Source organism: Anabrus simplex, chromosome 8 (genome assembly GCF_040414725.1).
Source record: "Anabrus simplex isolate iqAnaSimp1 chromosome 8, ASM4041472v1, whole genome shotgun sequence".
NCBI lineage: Eukaryota > Metazoa > Arthropoda > Insecta > Orthoptera > Tettigoniidae > Anabrus > Anabrus simplex.
The window spans coordinates 56,715,466-56,741,507 of NC_090272.1; the positions used below are offsets into that span (position 1 = coordinate 56,715,466).

General features: G+C 38.4%; 1 protein-coding gene across 2 annotated transcripts in view; it reads right to left on the reverse strand.

Moving 5' to 3' along the window:
* The window catches only part of LOC136879120 (GATOR1 complex protein NPRL2), an 81,337-nt gene that overhangs the window by 32,299 nt on the left and 22,996 nt on the right, over positions 1-26,042 (reverse strand). The window contains exons 4-7 of one of the 2 annotated variants that reach the window (XM_067152866.2): positions 24,456-24,585; positions 21,436-21,572; positions 12,460-12,557; positions 3,675-3,805 (exon numbers count right to left, since the gene is read on the reverse strand). In XM_067152866.2, coding sequence (XP_067008967.1) covers positions 3,675-3,805; positions 12,460-12,557; positions 21,436-21,572; positions 24,456-24,585 — 496 coding nt within the window. The remainder of the gene's footprint in view (positions 1-3,674; positions 3,806-12,459; positions 12,558-21,435; positions 21,573-24,455; positions 24,586-26,042) is intronic. The other variant, XM_067152867.2, reaches the window with a different exon arrangement.

The following is a 26,042-nucleotide window of genomic DNA, read 5'->3' on the forward strand; positions in this document are numbered from 1 at the left end:
GCCTGACTGAATACTGGCGGAAAATAGCTGGGGAGTTAAAAAAACGTTCTTCTCTAGCATGCAATTCCTCTGGTTCCTACATTTTTTGATACTGCCGATACGTAACAGACTGATTCATCATACGGTTCCAGCTATTCGATCCCTACTCTGACGCGCTGTTTTGAATGAGCAGTGTACACACTTACGCCAGAGGCTCACTTAGTAGTAGTAGTAGTAGTAGTAGTAGTAAGAGTAGTAGTATGACCTGTTCTAGAATTACATTTTAGGCCTGTTCCAAATTATAGCGCCACAGTTCACTCAATAACTCAAAATTCAAGCCTGAAAAGAGCCATTTCTTAAGAAAAGCTTCTTCCTCTTCACTTTTATTGAATTCTAAATTCATTTTATTCCAAATTAGCAGTGAAGAGGGGGTTTCTCCTCTGGCTTGGAGGAAAAATTTGCCTCCAAGTCAGATAGATTTTTCCGCGCCTGTGTAGTGAACTGAGATTTTCAGACTCGTTGGGTACTCCTAGGAAACAGATTAGTAAAAGGGCATAGTTTTTGCCCTGGGCGTCTCCACTATTCGATACCCCACCCGGCCGAAATAAGACGAAGAGTGTCCGCGGATCACGGCTGTCTGCGGCTTGGTCATTCCAGCTCTGGAACTTTGCACTGTTAAATCGGCAGCGTAGTACTGTTCGTTAAAAGTGAGAAAATGTGTGTTTTTTTATTTGATCGAGTATTTCATATGAAAGCATTGCTTTTAATCGCATCATTCCTACTGACGCCATTGTAATGACTTATGTTCATTTCAGTTGGGAAAACTACTAAGACAGTCTTTCTGAGGATGTAAAAAGGCAGATGGAGAGTAAGTGCCTGCCATTATAATGAAAACTCCCCAACCTGATTGTGACTGACGGTGGGCAAGAGGGCCTACCATTACAATGAAAATTCCCCAACCCAGTCTTCATATGAGGAAAGACGTTTGGTGACTTCCCCGTTACGTTTCTAGCGTAACGTTGAGTGCTACGCAATTTAATACAATCTTGCTCACAACGTGTACACTAACTAACCTAGAATTCTGTATACAATGTAGAATTCCGTAGCGAAGTACGGGTACATCAGCTAGTTTGGCATAAAGTTATCGCATAAGCTTACATCTAGCACGCTGAACACACAGGTTTGAAGTAGCCTATTCTTCCTGTTGCAAACTAATAACAACATCTGAAGCTCCAAGTGAATGGCTGTGTTGTTTGCATCACATAACTTTCAGCTTGCATTCGGGAGATAGTGTGTTCAAACTCTCCTGTTGGCAGCCCTGCAGATGGTTTCCTGTGATTTCCCATTTTCACACCAAGCAAATGGTGGGGCTGTATGTCAATTAAGGCCATGTTCGCTTCCTTCCCGCTCCTTGCCCTTTCCTATCCCTTGTTACCATAAACCTATCTATGTCGGTGTAACGAAAAGCAACTAGCAATTATGTGGGTGGTAACATTCTCTCTGCAATAATGGAGATCCACCCTCGACACTTTTCACCTCAGAAACCCAAATTCACGAGTAATCTCCACAATGCTATGACCCATGCACCGTGCGCTGATGATCATCCCATGTTCAAAGTCAGTTACGATGCATTGCCATCTTCACAACACTGGTATCTGTGACAGACTGCTAAGCTATGCCACAGCTAGCCACAACGCTCAGGGGTCATGCAAGGCACATTTTCTAATGGGACACCCCTTCCTGTGACTTTTGGCCACTCCGTGTAAACACAAATTAACTCAAGTACCAATCACATTTGTATACAATGGCACATCAGCAAGAAGAAGAAGAAGAAGAAGAAGAAGAAGAAGAAAATATTTTCCTTTGTATTCCATTCTTTGTTACTACTGCTGCCATTACCACTTGTATCTTTCCAGAGCAAATTATCTTCCCTCCCATCTAATGTGTTCAAGATTCCTGTTTTCTTGAAATTGTTTTCAATAATCCCCAAATAAATCTTGTCATAAGAAGTGGCATAACCATCACAACGTGGCGATATCATGTATTCCATAAGTTCCTTTTCTACATGCAGAAACTTACCAGTTTTCAGGCCATGAAACACTTTATGACACTTGCTAGTAGCTTGAAACACTTCTTTGTTTTGTTTCTGCTTGTACCGCACACTGCACTTGGACACCGAAAGCACGGCCTGCTGTGCTATTGCCGTGAATCTCAGCATAATCAATTACTGCACTGGAGTTTATACAATGCTGTATTAATTGTACAAGAGCCTCTGTGGCTCAGGCGGCAGGGTGCCGGCCTCTCACTGCTGGATACAGTGGTTCAAATCCCGGTCATTCCATGTGAGATTTGTGCTGGACAAAGTGGAGGCGGGACAGGTTTTTCTCTGGGTACTCTGGTTTTCCCTGTCATCTTTCATTCCAGCAACACTCTCCACTATCATTTCATTTCATCTGTCAGTCATTAATCATTGCCCCAGAAGTGTGACATGCCTCGGTGGCCGGCACAATTCCTATCCTCGCCGCAAGTTGGGGGCTTTATTCATCCCAACCCTGACCTGGTCATTGACTGGATAACAGGTTATAGGTTTTCAAAAAAGTATTAATTGCACACTTGCTCATTGTGGATTTTATAACAAACAATTTCGAGATCACAGAACAAACGTGAAATCACTTGCATATAGTAAAATATGTACGACAGACTGCAAAGAGTTTTACTGCATGAGATCAATGCTGACTCTCACAATGAACAAGTTGAGCAGTACAATTTGGAAACATCGGATTTCAAAACAGAAAGACCTACATTTTGCAACATTCCCAAAACTGCATGGTACAATGTACAAGAAAATGAGTGTATCAAATATCCAAAAATTATATAAATTTTCTCCGCTCTGAATAAAAAAACGGGCTGTATAAATTATGCCATGGTGAGAATTATGCAAATAAATATAACTGCTACAATAATTTTTTTCTATATTCGCCATAAGTGTAGGCAGTAAAAACAGCGGAGGTAGACTAAGGTATGACAAACAGATTAGAGTGGATGTAGAATGTAGTAGTTGTGTAGAAATGAAAAGCTTAACATAGGATAGAATGGCATGGAGAGCTGCATCAAAACAGTCTATGGACTGATGACCCAAACGATGATGAAGGAAATATCTCCCTAGAGCTTTTAGACAAGGAAGAGGCAAGAAAACCAGTTACAAAATGTCATAAAACGCACATGCATATCGTATGATATTTTCCAGGTGTCTGTTTCAGAAATATTAATTTTCAGAGACAGTTCTTTACAGGATTTATGATGAGAATTTTACAAGACTTAACTCTGTGTTGTCAATTTTTCCTTCTGTAATTAGTGACCTCTCTCTATAATACTTTCTGTTCCCAAATGAACCTGTTTTTCCTCACTGATTTTTTGAAGCTTAAAACTGATTCAGTGACACCAGGAAATTTCCTGCAAGACCTTGTAAGTGCCTATCTAATTCTCACTATATCAATAACCAACACTTCTCCCTTCAACTGCACTGCACTGTCTGAACTACACTCAGAAGGAAGCATCAGTTTCTGGTCATGTGGTCCTGACAAGGGAGAAAGTGCTGATCTCTCATTCTTTGTTTTTTCTGCACACAGAGTTGTATCACAGTGCAATCCAAAGAGCTTGCTGTATATAAATATCTATGACAGTATCTAACTTACTAGATTTTGCTACGTATTGTATGCATCTATCTTGGAGATTTTTGTCTGTAATCAGACTCCTGATTTTAGGAGTGACGGCATAAACATTTGAATATTGGAAGATTGGTATCAATGTTACTACTCCATAGTACCTAAAAAAAAGAAAGAAAAAGTACGTGTTACTCTCAAGGCAAGAAGAATACAGTAATTATACATTATTGGAAATAAATGCTGATGAGTAGAGGAAGTAAAGAAGGAAAAGGAGCTATCAAAATTGGAGACAAGGAACTGGAAATAGTAGAACACTTCAAATACTTGGGAAGTGAACTGACAGAAAATGGAAGACTGGATATGGAAATTAGTAGAAGGATACAAGTACAAGGATACTTTTACCACCAGGTATGGAAATTAATATGGATAAAGATATACCAATGAAGGCTACAGAAGTAATATACAAGGGACATTACTTACCTGTAATGACATATGCAGCAGAAACCTGGACAATGACTCAGAGAGATGAAATTCCTGAGGAATATGGTACAGAAGACAAGGAGGGATAGAGTGAGAAAATAAGACATACCAAAAGTGCTAAATGTGAAAACATTAAATGAAAAATTGCAACAGAACAGATTGACATGGTCTGGAAATGTCAAGTGGATGAAAGAAGAAAGACTGCCAAGACAAGCATTGGAAAGACAGATGACAGGAAAGAGAGGACGATGAAGACCAATATAATGATGGATGGGCTCTGTGAAGAACAGCATAGGAAAACAGAACCTGGAATGGAACACAGTGTTGGATGAGGAATGGTGGAGAGACAGGACGAAGTATAGAGAAACAATATTTACCCTCACCTGGTGTCAGGTGGACAAGGAGAATTGATGATGGTGATGGTTGGAAATATGAGAATTAAATAATATACAGCACTGCTTCTCACACTGCCCTAGGCACCCACAGAATAATTTTAAAATTTGATAGTGAATGTATGAACAGATAGCAGGTAGGGACCCTCCTCAGAAGCAGCCCTGCCTATGTGAGTCACAGAGCACACTGACCTGGTGTATAACATCTGGTAAGGGTCCCAGCTGAGGGTTACGAGTGAAGACCTCAACGGCATCTATGATGGAGAAGGTGGAGTTGGGTATGGTGGAGATGGTGGAAGAGGCAGCCCTGGACTTGGGAATAAATACGAGTACAATCTAAAGAGGCCAATGGCTTTGGGCAGGTAAGACTCTTTAGGAGGGTTGATGGTCCCTTGGTGGAGGTGATACCACGAAAGTCCACCTAGCAGTGTCTGGCTACAAAAGGCATCTGCTTCCCCATATTAGGGGCAGCCTGAAAAATTCTTGGCAGTAGGTATAAAATGCCTTTGGGTGTGGTGAGCCCATCATACTAATAGCCTATAAAATGACTAAGAGCAAGTTAGGCCTCTGAAACAGTTAGGGCATCCCCCAAAAGTGACACGTAGTTCCTGGTATTCCCATCCTGAGGGAACTATGAAAAGAAGAAAACTGTGGAAGTCCTTGATTCACAACCCGACCCAGAAGACTGGAAACTGTAAGTGAAGAAGAAGTGAATGTATGAAAGTACTCTCTTTTTCTCCATGTGTGATGGAAGTGGGGGTGGGGAGACATTTAAAAAAAAGTAATGTGAAGTCATGTGGCCTCCTGAGAGGCCTGGTGTTGGTCTTTCTGGCTGACGCCCAAGGGCAACCTGCATACCTGGATGTGTGGTGGTGGTGGTGGTAGTAATGATAATGAAGGTGAAACCAACATGGCAATCTCCTGTCGAATAACACCAAGGGGTCTGCTCAAGGCTTAATGGCCCCATCCAATGATTGAATCACCATCAACAGGATCATATAATATTATCAAATAAAATGAAATAGTGCATTTTGTTTTGAATTTTATAAGGATTCTTCTTCTTCTTTTTCGAGTGCCAATCCGCTACCAAATGTTAGCAGTCCACATGACAATTTTGCTTTTATTGACTGTAGTTTGAAGAAGATCGGTCAATGAAGTATTGAACCAAGTCTCCAGACCTTTTAGGCAGGTTCTCTGAGGTCTTCTGCATCAGTGACTGCCAGGTACATTCCTTTCAAATATTAAATAGAGACCAAACATCTCAGGAAGTCTCACTGTGTGACCCAGATATTCAATTTTTCTTTTCTTAACAGTTTTAATAATTCCTATATCCTTCCTGAGTCTCCATAATAATTCATGATTTGTAATTTCCAAGTTCTTTGATCAAGGTTATGAACTTCATGTTGTTGGTCCGTATTGAACTGGGATTACATATAAATTACAAACAGAAAAGTTTTCCACCTATTCAATATATTTTTATATTTTTATATTTACAATGTATGTATTTACATTACATGGGACTAGTTTCAACCCTACTCGGGGTCAACATCAGCCATATTTAAACAATACACAATATTTGATGAAATCCTAAAACATGTTTCTAAGCAGTAAGAACGTTATGAATATATAATTAACTCTATGATGTGTGGTTGAATTAGGCAAAGTGCTATGGTGCTCAGAATGTTGCAAATGAAAGTGAAATATTAAGAGTGACATAGGTGAGCAATATATAATACAAAGTACACTAAACACGTTAAAAAGTGTGGGTATATAAGTACAAATGAGATGCTCTATGTTGTAGATCAACTTGAGTAAAATTTTAGACACATGGTGTTTTAGATAGAATTCAGTAGGTCCTGGTAATATATTACGGTTGTGGACAGAGTGCTATGGTACTAAGACTGAACAATACAACGTGACACATATAATAAAATTAAACAAGTATGTACAAATGTTTGAGATCCTCTCTAGAAGAATCTGTGAGGAGTTGATTATATACTGTATCAGCTTAAGCAGAAAATTTTATAAATGGTGTATTAGGTAACCCAGCTGTGTTGATATGGCTGCATGGTTGATTGTTGGAACTGTGTGGACTGAATATGAAGTTTTAGAAATCTTCTGGAGTTGTAAGTAGACACTATGCGTTGTGATATTGATGGGTGGAACTCTCAGTTCATAATGGAACCAATGGGATCTATTAAAATTGAGAAAAGCCAGTAAAAAATGCAAAGTACGCAAAAAGAAGAATAGATGACAACAAAGCAAATGGACACTCACCTTGCGGGGCGGCGTGTGCAGCTTAGCTGGTAGTGTGTGACTGGTGGCCTTAAATTCCCCCCCTCCATCCCCTCCCAAACCTCCTCCACTCTGCCCAACCTGCATGCGCCTGCCCTTCACCTTCCTCCCCTCCCATATATCTCCTTCCACCACCAGCTAAGTTGCACACACCGCCCGCAAGTGAGTGTCCATTCGCTTTGTTGTCATCTATTCTTCTTTTCGCGTACTTTGCATTTTTTACTGGCTTTTCTCAATTTTAATAGATCCCATTGGTTCCGCTATAAACTGAGAGTTCCACCCATCAATATCACAACGCATAGTGTCTACTTACAACTCCAGAAGAATTCTAAAACTTCATATTCAGTCCGCACAGTTCCAACAATCAACCATGCAGCCATATCAACACAGCTGGGTTACCTAATACACCATTTATAAAATTTTCTGCTTAAGCTGATACAGTATATAATCAACTCCTCACAGATTCTTCTAGAGAGGATCTCAAACATTTGTACATACTTGTTTAATTTTATTATATGTGTCACGTTGTATTGTTCAGTCTTAGTACCATAGCACTCTGTCCACAACCGTAATATATTACCAGGACCTACTGAATTCTATCTGAAACACCATGTGTCTAAAATTTTACTCAAGTTGATCTACAACATAGAGCATCTCATTTGTACTTATATACCCACACTTTTTAACGTGTTTAGTGTACTTTGTATTATATATTGCTCACCTATGTCACTCTTAATATTTCACTTTCATTTGCAACATTTTGAGCACCGTAGCACTTCGCCTAATTCATAGTGTTAATTATATATTCATAATCTTCTTACTGCTTAGAAACATGTTTTAGGATTTCATCAAATATTGTGTATTGTTTAAATATGGCTGATGTTGACCCCGAGTAGGGTTGAAACTAGTCCCATGTAATGTAAATACACGCATTTTAAATATAACTATATATTGAATAGGTGGAAAACTTTTCTAATTTATATGTAAGTTCTTTGATATCATTTAAGAAAAGACTAGGTAAAATTGATAGGGAATCTGCCCCCAGGGCAACAGTCCTAAATGCAGATCATTGACAACTGAATATGTATCTGTCCAGGAAATTCTTGGGCCCAAATGGCACGTCTGGGCAAAACTCTGCAAATGCACACAGCTAACGACCCAAAAGCTGGTTCTATTCCAAAGATTTTAAGATCTGCAGCTGTGAAAGCCATTTTTGGAACATTTAGAAATAATTTTCATGAAATGTTCTGTTGTTTGCTAAACCATACTTTTTTCTTTTCCTTTTCACACTGATATTTAAACTATATAGTGCACTAACTTCTTATGTTATCCATAAGCTGTTATAGACCTCACAAGGAATCAGCAAATACAACAGTATCATCTGCATTCTTGATATTATTGAGATATTCAACATTAATAAGAACTTGCTGGTACAAAACTATAAAGGCCCCTCTGAAGATAAACTCTGAACAGAAATTGAAAAGTACTGGAGACAAAATCCTTGTCGGACATCAGACTAGAAGGCAGTATTTGCCAAATGAACTCCTTCAACTCTTATTTATCAGCTGTTTGATTCCAGTAAAGTTCTTAACAATATGAATATCCTATCTTCAATTCCAGTTTCTTTGAGGATGCAAATCAGTTTGGAATGTTGTACAGTGTCAAAGGCCTTCTCATATCTATAGAGCAAGCAACTAGATCACAATTTACATCTCAACATCTTTGAAATCTGTATATACATACTAGTTTCTCTAATACCAAGAGCATTTCTAAAGCCAAACTGGGTGTGAGACAATTGTTCCTTACAACGATGATGTGAATAATTTTGACAAATATTTTTAACAAGTGACTCATTAGGCATATTTTTCTATCATCCCCACATGCCTTGGCTGTATGCTTCTTAGGAATAGTGATGAAGGTAGAATGTAATCATTCTGCAGAAATTCTTCCTGTGCTGTAAATATCATTAAAGAGTTGTGTGATGATGCTAATGGTTCTGTCATCAGCAGCTTCAAATGTTCCACAAGGACTTCATAGGTCCTGGTGCCTTTCCATTTTTGGCAAGTTTTATTATTCTTATATCGTCTTCCTTTAGAATACGAGGGCTGGATTCAGAAATTATATCATTTACCACAACATGCCTACAAAAAGATTCTCTATGCACCTTTTCCACACATCAACCCTCTCCCATTTGTCCACAATAATATCACCATTCTGGTCTATATATTCCACAAGCCTCCTTAACCTTTTTACAAAGATTAAAGCTATGAGGGGGATCAAACATAAACAGGATTTTATTTTTTATTTAAATTCACTTATTGAAAAACACAAGGCAAATACAATTTATTTTTCTACATAGTTTCCTGCTTTGGAAATGCTTTTGTCCAAGCGTATGGGCAGCTTTTTGATGCCCTCATCGTAAAAAGAACAGGGTCGTGTCACCAGTCAGTTGCGCACGAAGTCTTCCACACTCTCGTCATCTTCAAATCGTTGCCCTCCTAGAGCTTCTTTAAGTGGTCTGAACAAATGGAAATCGCAGGGCAATAAGTCTGGGCTGTGAGGACGACGATCAAATGTAGTCCAGTGGATTTCCTGTAGTTAGAGCTGCAGTATGGTGCCGCACATTGTCGTGGAGGAGGACCTGTCGAATCGGTTGGTCTCGTCTTTTGCGGCAATATGCAACCCTCGCCTTGTTCAACAGCCCGCAGTAGTAAGCAGCACTGATTGTGTGTCAATCCTGTGCATAGATCGTTGTCAGTAATGTCTTTAACCGCATGAATGTTTTCGTCTGCAATGCTGATCCGAGGACGGTGATCGTGTTGCTGATTTTCCACACGTTCTCGTCCTTCCTTGAACGTTTTACGCCAGGCAAACACACATGTCCTTGACAATGTTTGATCGCCGAACTGTGCAGTCAATCTCTGGAAAGATTCCGCAGCTGTAACTCCTTCACGAGCATGAAATTTTATAATTATGCATTGCACAGTGGAGGGGTGCACCTGTTGCTCCAACATCATGAGCGTTACTGACGAAATGGCGGGAAATATATAACAGCACGCTCACCCCACTCCTAACAGTCCCGCCTAAACATAGCAAAAGCACGGGGCCAGTCCTACCAACTGTTGATGTTTAGGAACAAAAATCCCATTTATATTTGATCGACCTTCGTATCATGTTTTTCTGTAGAACCTCTCTCTATTCACATTTCAATTTCAACCCGTCTTCGCTCAACTCTTAAATTTTCCTCTTATATCCTTATCGATGGTTTTTTAACTAATGTTAATTAGTAATGTTACTTGCTTTATGTCCCACTAACTACTTTTATGGTCTTCGGAGACGCCGAGGTGCCGGAATTTAGTCTGGCAGGAGTTGTTTTACGTGCCAGTAAATCTACTGACATGAGGCTGACGTATTTGAGGACCTTCAAATACCACTGGACTGAGCCAGGATCAAACCTGCCAAGTTGGGGTCAGAAAGCCAGTGTCTCAACCATCTGAGCCACTCAGCCTGGCTGGTTTTTTAACTAGTTTAGCTAATATTCTTAAGCTCTAGCCTCTTTTCTATCAGTTGGAGAATTTCATCAGTCATCCATTTATTTTTCTTATTATTAGAGTCAGATGTGAGTTGTCTTTGTGCAACATTTTTAGTATATTTCCTAGCTTTCTTACAACTGTTTATATTTCAGAGGAATTTGGCTTTACTACTATGAACTAACTTGATATTAAGATCTTTGTAACTTTGATTCTGATTTCAGTAAATGAGTCTCAACTTTCTTGTCGATGCTTTTTAATTTTGTTGTGCAGCAACAACCGGCACATAATCAGATCCAATATCAGCACCAGGACGTGTTTTAACGGAAAAGAAGCTATTGTGAAATATCTTATTGACCAAGATGAAGTTGATTTGGTTCCTTTTTTTTTATTCGCTATGGGAGCATATTTCTGTAACAAGGTCAGATTAACAGATGCTGCTTGAATATCCAAAAGCATCATTTGTTCACTAACTGGCATAAAGTAATGTACAGTATTTCTCTTGCAATGCTGTTAGGAACTACCACCCCCCACTCTGAATTCATTCCTGTTATTATCACAACCTTAATAATAACATGTATAACCACCAGATATGCACTGACCGTGCCGCAGCCATCTCATTTCACAGTTACCCATAATTTCTACAGCCATCCTTTGCAATTCTTGCTTTAAACTCTCTAGTTTTCCTGGCTGGCCCATTGTCTGCACGTTCCAGAAACCTATTTTCTTCAACAGTGTAAATTTCTTCTGTTCCATTGCCCCAAGAGATCCGATTGGAAGAATTACTACAGAACTGAATTTTATATTGGTCATTGAAGCCATATGAACATAATATGGATACTTCAAGAGTTTTTAATGCAATGGTTTCCCGTCTTCTGCATTCTAATGCTGTTGATCATATGTATGGTTATTCTACCTTTAGGGGCAATTTCTTACCCCAAGGGCAACAGAGTGCCAATTCACCTATCTGCTCGTCCACCCTCCAAAGAGGCTGTTGGCCTACACCAGAAGACACTCAGTCCTTGCATCTGTTAAACTACGATCTTATAACAGTCGCTCTTGCTTATTCTGTGAACTGAAGTAGTTGAAGTATAGTCGACAGTATATCACAAGAGATTACAGGGTATGTGTGCCTCTGATGAATTGAGCACAAACTGACACAGGACATGATGCAATGACTGATTGTGTCTCAAGGATAATGGAACATTAACACACCTGTGGGAAAAGGAGGAACTAAAACCAGCGGTGCAGGTATCTAGTTGGTGTTTAGTGTAATTCTCTTGACAAGTAAAGCACATGTAAGAAGAAAACAACCTTACTAAAACACCAGTCACCTATTTGGAAGTAATATATTTGAACAACACTCAATCAGTGATGCAAGGACAAACACAATAAAAGTTGTACGCATGACAAAATGGTGAAATCTAGTTATATATGTATGAATGTTAATTTAGAAGCAATAGAGGCTATGGAAGAAGATTAAAATATCGTATCAATTACAGACACAGTAGTCCTAAAAAGGCCCAGAGGATAACAATCGCACTCACAAATTGGATATCAATATTACAATCAAACATAAAGAAACTAAATCAAATTCAGAGCTCCAACATAAACATGTAAATAGGAGCTTATAGTGAAGCACATCTGTCATAGCCTCCAACAATATCACACATCTAATATGAAATGGAAAGAAAGAACTTCAGTCTTCAATTTGACACACTGAAAGTAATTTAAAATCATCCTTCATATTAGATAGCCCAAAAAAATTTCCCAGACCAAGGTTCATGCTCATTTTAGGAATGGTTAATAAAATGGATACTTTTTATTAGTAAACTATAGGCACTGGATTCCAAAAACTGCAAAATACAGCACACAAAGGAATTTTACAATGGTAAGAAAAGTATGTTAGTTTGATTAGTGCTTACACTGAATAATAAATTACACATGTTTCTTGGTCAATAATGCACATTCTACACATTATTCAGAGAGATATCCTTTGTATTTCCAGCAAAATGATAAGGATTTAATAATTTAAAAACAATATTACTTCCTTGATATTTAAAAAAATTCTCACACTATACATAAAATTTAACTGCTGGGCTGAAAAAACAAACTCACACCAAGTTCTGAATGCAGGCTTTCACAAGGTTATTCTCCACATCAGCTTCTGCTGCAATTCTAGCAACATGGTTGAAGCCATCAATGTAGGGTAGAATCTGTAAAAGATAACATATAAGAAAGCACAAAGAACATCTGAAATAGCCACATAAAACTACTGGTAATACACATTTGAGACAGGAAGCTAGGAAAGAAAATAGAAACTCTCTACTATAGTCTAGCCCCTTGTCTGAATGGTCAGTTTAGTGGCCTTCACTTCAGATAGCCCCAGGTTCCAGATTCCTGGCTGAAACAGGGAATTTTAACTGCCTACAGTTAATTCCTCTAGTGTCTTAACACTCACCCGGCTATAAAACTGGGCAGAACCATACCCCAGGTAATTGGGAGAGAGGCCAAGAAGAAGAAGAAGAAGAAGAAGAAGAAGAAGGAGAAGAAGAAGTCTATTTTCTTTAGTTTCTGCCCTCCAAATATTACATGTGGAAATAATAAATTTAAACATAATTACAAGTCAATATGGATAGAGGGAGCAACAGAAAGGAAAGATAAAAGGCCAAAACTAAACATTAAATAGCTTTTTTTCCAACAATATTTTTTTTGCATCCAATGAGTCAGAAACCAATAGGCTATGTCTTCTCGCACCCTTCCTTTGATGTCTGTCCTCACTAATTCTGCGAGCTTCAAATCGTCGTGGTATAGGAGCAAATATACCCTACTATGGTGTGTTCTGAAGAGGAAAACTTATCATCAATGCAGTAGCTTTTCTCTACTCCAGTACTCCAAATAACTTGAAACATTTCTGTTTTCTTCATTTTATTCAGCTCACATTTTCTCTACTCTACTCTCCCCTTCTATCTCTGTTTCTAGTTGTTTATTCTGAAATACCCACTCAACAATTGAACAGTTGAGAGATGACACTGTAGCTTCTTGTTTCTATGACTATTATGGGAGTGTACATTATCACGACCAACGGCACTATTATATGGAAGATTAGGCAATAATTTTTCACTCAGTCCACTTTGAAAAGTGACCATAATTCATGACATTGTGATAATCACCACTCTTCTGCTTCAAATAATAAATCAATAAAGTGTTTTCCACGAAAATGAATTTTCTGTCAGCATGAATAATGATTAATTGATAACATGAACAACTTACAAATTTCATTATATACGTCTGAGGGGAATTCCTCAAGGCAGTATTATCGGACCTTTATGTTTTCTTATATATATAAATGAAATGAGTAAAGGAGTGGAATCAGAGGTAAGGCTTTTTGCGGATGATGTTATTCTCTATAGAGTGATAAATAAGTTACAAGATTGTGAGCAACTGCAACGTGACCTCGAAAATGTTGTGAGATGGACAGTAGGCAATGGTATGTTGATAAACGGGGTTAAAAGTCAGGTTGTGAGTTTCACAAATAGGAAAAGTCCTCTCAGTTTTAATTACTGCATTGATGGGGTGAAAGTTCCTTTTGGGGATCATTGTAAGTATCTAGGTGTTAATATAAGGAAAGATCTTCATTGGGGTAATCACATAAATGGGATTGTAAATAAAGGGTACAGATCTCTGCACATGGTTATGAGGGTGTTCAGGGGTTGTAGTAAGGATGTAAAGGAGAGTGCATATAAGTCTCTGGTAAGACCCCAACTAGAGTATGGTTCCAGTGAATGGGACCCTCACCAGGATTACCTGATTCAAGAACTGGAAAAAATCCAAAGAAAAGCAGCTCGATTTGTTCTGGGTGATTTCCGACAAAAGAGTAGCGTTACAAAAATGGTGCAGTGTTTGGGTTGGGAAGAATTGAAAGAAAGAAGAAGAGCTGTTTGACTAAGTGGTATGTTCCAAGCTGTCAGCGGAGAGATGGCATGGAATGACATTAGTAGATGAATAAGTTTGAATGGCGTTTATAAAAGTAGGAAAGCTCACAATGTGAAGATAAAGTTGGAATTCAAGAGGACAAACTGGCGCAAATATTCATTTATAGGAAGGGGAGTTAGGGATTGGAATAACTTACCAAGGGAGATGTTCAATAAATTTCCAATTTCTTTGAAATCATTTAGGAAAAGGCTAGGAAAGCAACAAATAGGGAATCTGCCACCTGGGCGACTGCCCTAAATGCAGATCAGTATTGATTGATTGATTGTATTGATACAGCTTAATTACGAACTAATATTTGGTTTAATGATCTATCCAATCAATACACTTCACTTTACACTTTACTTTGGTACATCTATCCAATCAATACACTTCACTTTACACTTTACTTTGGTACATGTTTTATATGCATAAAATATTTTAAGATTAAGCATATTCTCACTTATAAAGTATATTGATTGGGTGGATCATGAAACCAAATATTAGTTCTTAACATGAGCAACACTGAGACCGCCAGTAAGAGGAGACTGAGTGCAGGCTAGCATACACAATCGGTCTGTTCTCTTGCCTGTACTGACAAATAGATGTAAGTATTGTGCGCACACCTCTCTATGATATTGGGGTTTTCTACTAGTACTTTACAATGGAACTGGCATTTTTTCCACTTAAATCCTAATAATTTCAGCAAAATTCATAAACATTCTAAGCCAGCTCTAAAATACCTTTAAAGCTTTGCATAAATTTCCTAAGTTAGAAATTTACTTCTTAACAGTATCTGTCTGTTAGGTCATCAGCCCATAGGCTGGTTGGATCCTCAAACAGCACCACCAAAGGCTATGCAGTTATAGGGAAACTGCAAAAACCAATGGCAGCACCAAAATGAGGCGTACTAGGCAAGATGAGGAGTGAGGTAGTTTGCCACTGCTTTCCTCACTGGACCAGAAGGTGCTACTGCAGCACGACTGATCCTATGAGCAACACCTTTCATAACACTCAGACATTAGTTGTGCTCCAAATGTCATTACTCAGCACCACCCATACCCCAGCAGCTTCCATATTGTCACAGCCATGGATGAGACTGGGACTTCGGTGGAAGCTACACTTTGCTTTGGCCTGTGCCAATTTGTGAATTTTTCTGTGGATTGCATGTTTCGTAAATTAATTTTTCTGATGTTTGACTGAAGTGATCTCTTTTTGGTTTCAACTCAGTTTATAACTGCTAAGTTCTTCAGTCTGTAAAAACTAATTTTGAATAAATCAATTTATAAACTTAATTTTTTTTTTTTTAAGGTAGAGTATAAATGCATTTATTCAAAATTAGTTTTGGCAGACTAAAAATCCCAGCAGTTATAAATTTTGTAAATTAATCAACTTCAGTTTGCTTGCGGTGTTTTATTTTCTTACCCATTGGAGAAGAGAATGATAACTGGCACTTAGCAAGGGACTGTTTGCCCTCTTGAATTACGTCTTCAATAACTACTGTGATACATCTGTTGCTTCACAGGTATATTCTATAACATTATTATTGAATTTATACTGTTCTTCCACGGTTTTCAAATATATTCTATTTCATTAGCCTGTCCTTGTAAACGCCTTCCCCGACAAAACTTTGATCGAGACCATAGATGCCATTTGAACATCAATAATGAAATAAAAAGGGAGGGTATGGAAGGTGATCACAGATTATTGATTGTGGAATTATACCCCATGGCACTTATGCCCTTGAAAGGGCTTTGGCCTGCCCAGCAACCGCTGCTCAGCCTGAAGGCCTGCAGATTACAAGGGGCTGTGTGGTCAGCACGTCGCATCCTCTCGGTCGTTATTCTGGGCTTTCGAGACTGGGGCCGCCATCTCACCGTGAGATAGCTCCTCAATTCTAATCACGTAGGCTGAGTGGACTTCGAACCAGCCCTCAGGTTGAGAGAAAAATCCCTGACCTGACTGGGAAACGAATCCAGGGCCTCCGGGCGAGAGGCAGGCAAGCTACCCCTACACCACGAGGCCAGCTTGATTGTGGAATTGAGACAAGTAAAAATCCCTAAAATTGTATTGAAGAAGAAACCAAAGATCAAGATTTGGGAATTGGAGGAAGAGGATAAAAGAATGGCATTCCAAGATTGTATAAAAAGGAAGTTGCCTAACACGGAAATACGAAGTGAAGAAGAAGAGTGGGACAATTTAAGACAGACATTTGTGGGAGCAGCAATTGAGGTATGCGGGACAACAAAAGCAAAGATTAAGGGAAGGGAGACACAGTGCTGGACAGACAAAATTTAAAAAAAGAAATAAGAGAAAGGAACAAGGTGAAGAAAGAAATGGATAAGGAAAAGCAGAAAACGTATCAGAGGGATGAGAATAAGATAGAAAGGTTGGGGCTGAGTGGACTTCGAACCAGCCCTCAGGTTGAGAGAAAAATCCCTGACCTGACTGGGAAACGAATCCAGGGCCTCCGGGCGAGAGGCAGGCAAGCTACCCCTACACCACGAGGCCAGCTTGATTGTGGAATTGAGACAAGTAAAAATCCCTAAAATTGTATTGAAGAAGAAACCAAAGATCAAGATTTGGGAATTGGAGGAAGAGGATAAAAGAATGGCATTCCAAGATTGTATAAAAAGGAAGTTGCCTAACACGGAAATACGAAGTGAAGAAGAAGAGTGGGACAATTTAAGACAGACATTTGTGGGAGCAGCAATTGAGGTATGCGGGACAACAAAAGCAAAGATTAAGGGAAGGGAGACACAGTGCTGGACAGACAAAATTTAAAAAAAGAAATAAGAGAAAGGAACAAGGTGAAGAAAGAAATGGATAAGGAAAAGCAGAAAACGTATCAGAGGGATGAGAATAAGATAGAAAGGTTACATGTGGAATACAAAAGATTGAAACTACAACTAAAGAAGAGTATCAAGGAAGAAAAGGAGAAATGTTGGGGAGAGTTTACCAACAAAATTGAGCAAGATAGTCGAGGAAATCGGAAACAATTATGCAGAGTAATAAAATCGAAAAGAATAAATCAAGAATAAAATCAGTGCATTAGAGAGGGAAGATGGATCCATAGTACGAGGACGGTTTGAAAAGTTCTTGGAATCACCGCTAGATGTCAGTGCCAGAGCAACGAGGTTCCCACGCAATAATCACACATCCTTTGTGAGTGAACACGTGGCGTGTCAGTGTTCTAGCTGCAGGAATGTGGTAATGATGACTCTTTGTTGTTGTTCCCGCGCAGTGATTTGTGACAATGGAAAAACTGAGATTCGAACAGTGATTAAATACTTCGTAAAGAAAGGTATGAAAGCAAAGGAAATTCATGTCGACTTTCAGAACACACTGGGGGACTCTGCTCCTTCATTTTCAACTGTTGCCAAGTGGACCAGCAAGTTTAAATTTGGTCGGGAGAGCTTGGATGATGATCCGCGTAGTGGACGGCCAAAAAGTGTTACGACCCCAGAATTTATCGCAAAAGTGCATAAAATGGTCATGGAGGATCGTCGACTGAAAGTGCGGGAGATTGCTGAAGCTGTAGGGATGTCTTCTGACTGGGTATATTATATTTTAACCGAAGAATTGGGTATGAAAAAATTATCTGCAAGATGGACATGCTCTGGACATTGGACAATAAACGCACCAGATTGGAAATGTCCGAACAAATTCTGGCCCATTTTCAGTGCAACCAACAAGATTTTTTGCGCCAGTTTGTGACTACAGATGAAACTTGGGTCCACTACTATACCCCAGAGACTAAACAGCAGTCAAAGCAGTGGAAACATGCTGATTCACCACCACCAAAAAGAGCAAAGGCAGTGCGTTCGGCCGGAAAGGTCATGGCCTCAGTTTTCTGGGATGCAAAAGGCATTCTGCTGATAGATTATCTTCCTACTGGCCAAACAATTACAGGGCAATACTATGCAAACCTCCTAGACCAACTACAGGAAAAGATACGCGAAACAAGGCCTGGTTTGGCAAGGAAAAAGGTCATCTTTCATCAGGACAACGCTCCGCCGCACACAAGTGTTATTGCCATGGCAAAACTTCATGAACTGAGGTATGAATTGTTGCCACATCCACCTTATTTGGCACCATCAGACTTTCATCTATTCCCCAAGCTGAAAATTTTCCTCGGTGGACGGAGATTTTCTACAAGGGAAGAACTGACAGCCGAATTGGAGAGGTATTTTGCAGACTGGAGAAATCTCATTTTCGAGATGGGATCAAGGCATTGGAAGATCGCTGGACCAAATGCATTAGTCTACAGGGAGACTATGTTGAAAAATAAAAGCAGTTCCACCGAGGTAAGATACTTAATTCTAGTACATTCCGAAAACTTTTCAAACCACCTACGTACATGACAAAAAGGGTCTTCAGAAGGTGATGGCAAAGTATTTTGAAAAACTTTATAATGAGGATGACTGCTCGGAGGAAGAAGGAGATAAGAAAATGGAAATAATAGATGGAGAAAAAGAAGAGAACCCGATAACATGGTTGGAACTTGAAAGGGCAGTTGAAACAATGACCAAAGGTAAAACAAGTGGAAAAGATGAATTCTATGCTGATATGATTAAGGCAGCAGGAAACATTGGACTACAGTGGTTATACCGAACCTTCAATACCATATGAAAGGATGAAAGGAAACCTGAAGATTGGCAACAAGGAAACATTGTACCATTGTTCAAAAAAGGAAATAGGAAGAAATGTGAAAATTATAGAGGTAACCCTGTTATCAGATGGGCTAACAATAATGGAGAAAGTCACAGACAAAAGACTGAGGGATATAAGAGAAACACAGTTAGAAGAAGAACAATATGGCTTTAGACCAAATAGATCAACAATAGACTTGATATTTACAGTGCGAACGATAATGGAAAAAAGTTTGGAAAGGAACAAGGAAATCATACTCGTATTTTTTGTTTTGGAAAAAGCTTATGATACAATTAAGAGAAAACATGTATGGGAATGCCTACTGTAAAGGAATGTACCAAAATCATTAATTAACAAGATAAAAATGTTGTATCATGAGAGTAAAAGCAGTGTACAAGTGGAGAGTGGTGACTGAAACATTTTATACAAAAAAAGGTCTCAAGCAAGGAAGTGCACTGTCGCCATTATTGTTTATTATATTGATGGATGAAATCATAAAACGTGTAAAACAAAGTATAGGTAGTGAGGAAGTGAATCCTTTGGTATTTGCAGATGATGTGATGATTTGGGGAGGGAGAAAAGGAAGTACAAAGGAGACTGGACATTTGGAATGAAAATCTGGAGTTTGGAATGGTAATTAGTAAAAAGAAAACTGTAGTCATGCACTGTGGAAAAGAGAAGAAGGGCAGCCAAGTGAACAGAGATGGAGAACGGTTAGAGAATGCAGAACAGTTTACATATCTGGGTAGAATTATTAATGGAAGTAATGAAATCAACACTGAAATTAATAACTGACTAAGTAAAGGTACAACATTTTATCATCAAGTCAGAGAGCTCTTATGGGATAACAAAGTACCCAAGAGAACTAAATATACAGTGTATATACCGTATTTCATACCAATTGTAGCATACGGACTAGAAAGGCTGGTAACTAATAAGAGACAAGATAGTAAGAACCAAGCAGTAGAAATGAAATTTTTAAGAACATCGGTTAAAAAGACAAGAAGTGACAGAATTCAAAATATTAAAATCAGAGAGGAGCTAAATATAGAACTGTTAATACAGAAGATACAGAAAGCAAGACTGAGATGGTTCGGACATGTAAAAAGAATGGGAAAGGAACGGGTAGCAAGAAGGGAATTGGAAAGAGAAGTTAAGTGAAAGAGACCAGTTGGAAGACCTAGAAGAATGTAGATGGATCAGATTTGGAAGGACATTAGAGAAGCTGGATTGGATGTGGCAGAAATAATGGACCAGGAAAAGTGGAAGGACAGAAAGGAGTGGAGGAGGCTTGTTAACCACACCTGAGCGACTGGAAGTGGGACACTGATGATGATGATAATGATTATAGAAAGATAAGGGTAATTTCAAGACGACTCAACAACATGCTGGTATGAAGTCTGAGAGAGAAATGTACATAGTACTGCCATAAGTTCTGTCAGTACTTTCAATTCATATAACTACTAAATAAAACTACACAAACCCATTAATATACATATATATTGAGAAACCACAAAAAATGCTACAGAATGAACATAGGCCTACTCTTATTCTAAATGATCACCATGTGCGGCAACACAGCGGTGTAGATGCTGAGGCCACTCATCAATAGCTGCACGAATCGTGTCCAGTGGAATGTATTTGACAGCTGACGTGATTGATTTTTTAACATCTCAACATTGTAGTGCCGTTTTTGACATGCTATTGCCTTGAGCTTCTGCCACAGAGAATAATCCAATGAATTGAGGTCCGGACTTCCACTAGGCCAGTAAGCAGCAGCGATGAACCGATATTGGCTATCCCCATATGTCATTAACAAGGCCTGGGATCGAAACTGGCATATCACATTCAGTTTGTCAGTTAGTAAATGCCGTGTGTATATTTTATATGCACCAATACATAAATCATCCTTCAAAATACGTGATGTATTTCATAGAGATATATTCATTTCATGAGACAAAATTATTTGTTTATGCAAAGGATTGCGTTGAATCCTTGCATGAACAGCATTCACAACTTCATTTCTGTATACACACCTAGGATGGCGTGATCTGACATTTGTTTAAACCATGCTATTGTCCGAAAACACAAATAGTTCATTGATACCGATATGTTTCAGCGCAGAAAAAACTTCCTTAGCTCGCTTTCTGCAACGAAATACAGCGATATGATTTTCATACACTCCCCACTCCATCTTTCACTGCTACCTGCTGCTGGCACATTGCAAGCCGGGTACTGGCGGAGTCATGAAGGTGACCTTGTGGACAACATACAGTGTTGCCATGCTTCTTTATTCATAATTACCATACTACAGCGTGTTCAGATTTTACTGACAGAACTTAAGGCAGTACTGTGCATAAATCGTAGTGGAGGGAAGGAAGTGCTGGAAGGGAGAAGGGAAGATGTGCTGACTAGTGATACCCAATGGTTTCTCCCACAAGCACTACAGAAACAATACTTCATACTAACCTGATATGTTGTGAGATCCCATTGCTCTTTGTGAAATGTCGAAGGATCCTCAATGAAGACAGGTACTTGGTGGTCTTGAACAGGTTCTGGATCCTGAGACACAGGAGCAACTTTCAGGTGAGTTGCAGTTCTTCCTCCTATTTAACATGTACACACTCCACAACTGATTCTTTTTAGGTTCCAGCAGTTATAAAATAATTTGTATTCATGTTTGGTGTTCTTATACTTTGCTTTTTTATTTTATACATTTTAAAAGTTGGCAATGGGATGAAAATCGTGTAATTATCATACAAGGTCTTGTTATTGTAATAAAATCTGCCAATGAACTGCAGAGAGTCAAATACAAAACTTCTCTACCAAACTGAAAAAATACCTTAGAATCAATATACCCATAAAAATTCAAAAGAAAGAACTCTATAAAATTATTTAGCCCTGAAAACTACACAGACAGAAGTTATATACATAATTATTATATATTAAAAATCAGATTCAACAATACTGCCCTTTCACATTGTATCAGCATCTAATTTTCAACAATGGGTCTACCATTCTTTCCCTATTTTTGCTGGTGGAAGCTGCACTTCTGAACATGTATTGTTTCTTTTATGTGTGTCCTAGCTATGCACACTTACCTGAAAGTCACTGCTCTCCCTCTGTTTCCTCATGCGTGTATATATCATTCTTGTTAGCTTATTCACCTGAATATGTCACAAAAAAAAGGAAAGTATTTACATTCCTTTCCTGTAAAGGGATGAAACAGACAATGATCCTACTGAAGTACAGCAAAACCCACTTGTCCAAGACTCGATTATCTGGGGCTCTATGTTAAATGAGACACTCGTTTTGTCAACATAATTAATCAAGTTAATGGTAAAATTCGTAAGAATGTGCTTTGCAAATTATCCAAAAATATTTGTGGCTCTAACAAGTATCTTTCCTGTCATTGAGCCTGTGAACCAATAAGCCATCATAGGTTGAATGAAAGGAGACGAGGAGCAGGACCTAACAGACCATGCCACTGTTGAAGTTTTACATACAAAAGACCATGATGAAAGTGATAAAGTTGCTGAATGCATTTCTCATGCACATGGCCTACGTGCGATCGAAGCAGCCTTGGCCTACACAGAACAACAAGAAAAGTCTACAGCACACAATTTGCTTTGGTTGAGATGGTGGTGCAACATATCAGTGAGAAAGGGGCATAAGCTTAAACAACAAACAGGACTTCTTTGTAAAGAAAGTTTAACTTGATTTTAAAATGGTTATTAGGGCCTATTCTGTTAGTTTCTCTATTTGTTTTATGACACATCAACACAGACAGGTCTTATGGCTGGGAAGGAAGCGACCATAGCCTTAATTCAGGTGTGAAAACGGGAAACCATGGAAAACCATCTTCAGGGCTCCAACAGTGGGGTTCGAACCCATCATCTCCGGAATGCACGCTATTAGTTATGTGACCCAAATGGCGTACCCAAGTCACTCGGTGCCTACTCTATTAAGTCCTGTACATACAATTTCCAATTTTATAAGACAAATTCAATTACTTAAAATTTGCATTACATCAGCAGTAACAATGTCATCATTTCTAACTAAAACCATGCTTTGCTACACGTTCTGCCTTATCTGAGTTTTCTGCTATCTGAGGTACCCTCGATCCAGCTACCCAAGATAAGTGGATCTGTTCAGTAATAAGCAATCATTCCTCCATTTTGTGTTCTTGTTTCAAAAAAACTTAAAATCAAAAGATATGTGCCACGTAAGAAATTAACAACTCTGATGAAGAAAAAATATTAACGAACCGCTCTTTTAAGGTCATTATTGGGCAAAACGTAAGCAAGTCCTTTGGAGTTAAAAAAACTGCCTCAAGGATCTGTGCTAGCCCCGTTACTCTTCAACTTATACACCGGTGACATGCCTAATACCATCAGTACCAAATCCTGCTATGACAATGACTAAGCATTAGCCACTCAAACCTCAAAGATAGAGGAGGGAGAGAGCTTCCTATCCAAATATATAAAAACCTTGAATTCGTACTACAAGAAGTGGAGATGCTATCCAAATCTAATACTGGGTCGTGGATCTATCTCTGACTTACAGAAATCACTTAGAAAATACCAGTTATAAACCTAAAATGTGCAACATCCTCAAGAAGCTGACTGGTACCTCTTGGGGAACTGATGCATCTACCCTCCACACCACAGCCCTCACCCTAGAGTACCCCCTTGCTGAATATTGTGTCTTAGGGTGGCAATGCAGCACTCAAACTAAGAAAATCTATGTCCACCTTAATGGATGTATGGGAGATTAAAAGTGCACTGGAACCTACTCCTGTTTCCTACCTGCATACCATCTGCAATATCCTGCCACAATAACTTACACAACAGGTAGTGCAATTACAAGAATGGAAGAAACCTCATGATCCCAACTATCTGCAACAACTCCCAATCCAGGACATATGTACTAAATGATCTTCCCTCAAACTGCCTGAAATCTAGGAACCCAGTATGGCAAGATATAAGAGGAACTTATACATCAAGGAAGAATGGCAGAAGGATTGGAACTCAGCACCAAATATAACCACCAAGGCCACCAAGGTGTTACAGATCCCACCAGTCAACATCAGGAGTTCAATCTAGAGACGAATATGTGAACTAGACTAAACCGAGTGTAGAGTGGCCATGCCACATGCAATGCTTCCAGGCATAAATGGAGGGGGGCACTGCAACTCTCCAGCATGTGACTGCAAACACTTTGTGAAAGTTTGCCCACTGAGAAACTTCTATGGATTTTACCAAGACCTCATCAGCTTTAACCTAGCTTCAGTTACAAGATATTGATTCATGATATACTATATGTATATTTCTATACCACATTTCTTTGTTTACTTAAGAGCTATTGTTCTGCTGTGTGATAAATAAATACATTAATTAATGAATGAAAATCCTCCATTTCACATTTTGTGAACATCAACCCTATACTATATAATTATAATAAACAGTACTAGTAACATATTTTCTTACCAATAAGCGTGCAAATTCTGTAAGTATTCAGATCATAAAGCACTTGCTTTAACATTGTAGAAAGACGAGCTTTCCCACTAAGAGTTTGATTCTGTTTTGACAGGAAGTGTGTTTCCAACTCCATTGTCATCTAGGCAAAGAGATAATTTAACAAACATTATTTCTAGTCACCATTTTAGATACCATTGCTGTACTGAAGTTCAAAAATATTTCTTCATAAAATTAAAAAGCAAGCTCGCACTTTTACAAGACTGGTGATTTTTTGCATAGGAAAGTTTACAAGTGTGTATTTATCATATCTATTTGGGTGACTCAAAGTACTACAGTAATACATCTAGAGGCCTTCAATACAGCAAGCTCTATGAACTGTGGTGAGATATTCTAAATGGCAACTCACTCATAAGGCAACAGATGAGGATATATTATCTTTCTAAAATTCCATAAAATATTGTATATTGATTTTTAATACAAATAAGCACTAGTGGTAAAAATTAAGCACTCCTTCAGGAAAAGATCAATTGAATGCTTTTACTAACACTAAAATTAAAAATATTGCTCAAGGCCACACCAAAATGCAGGTTGAGGGGTTGTGGAAAGATAAGACTAAACTGGAGAAGAACCACATTTTCCTCAAACCAGCTGCATCAGCTTATGGGAAAATAATGATGATGACAATGATCTATGGAATAGTTCTGAACTAAATGAAATAATAATAATAATAATAATAATAATAATAATAATAATAATAATAATAATAATAATAATAATAATAATAATAATAATAATAATAATAATAATAATAATAATAATAATAATAATAATAATAATAATAAATTGTTGCCATAAATTAGTGAAATGCTAAACAATTAGCAAAACAAAAATGAAAACACTGTATGTGCAGGCATTTTGATTTGATACCTTCAAAGCCAACACCAGTTATAAGAGAAAAGTATAATATATGCCAGATATGATATTATTTAGGATCTATACCGAATGAAATGAGACAATAAGGAAACTTTATGTTTCATGATGGCTTAGGGGTTGTAGTACAGATGAAAAGGAAAGGGCATATAAGTCACTGGTAAGACCTCAATGTATGGGACCAACAACAGGATTACTTGATATGAAAACTGTAAAAGATTCATAGGAAATCAGCACGGTTTGTTCAGGGCAATTTCAGACAAGAGGAGTGTTACGAAAATGTTGCAAACTTTGGGCTGGGAAAACTTGGAAGTAAGGAAATAAGCTGCTCGACTAAGCGAAATGTTCTGAGATATCAGTGGAGAAACGGCTTGAGTAGAATTTTTAAAAGTAGGAAAAACCTTGTGGATGAATCTGAAATTCAAGAGGACAAACTGAGGCAAATATTCATTTATTGGAAGAGGAATTAGGGATGGAATAATTTATCAAAGGAAATTTTTGGTAAATTTCCAACTTTTTAAAATTCATTTAAGATAATTATACAACTGATAGGAATCTGCCATCTGAGTAACAGTCCTAAATGCAGATCAATGGTGATTAATTGATTGACTGACTTTGCTCTGCTTCCTCAGAAATGACATATGAGTGGCCATAGCTATTCTAATA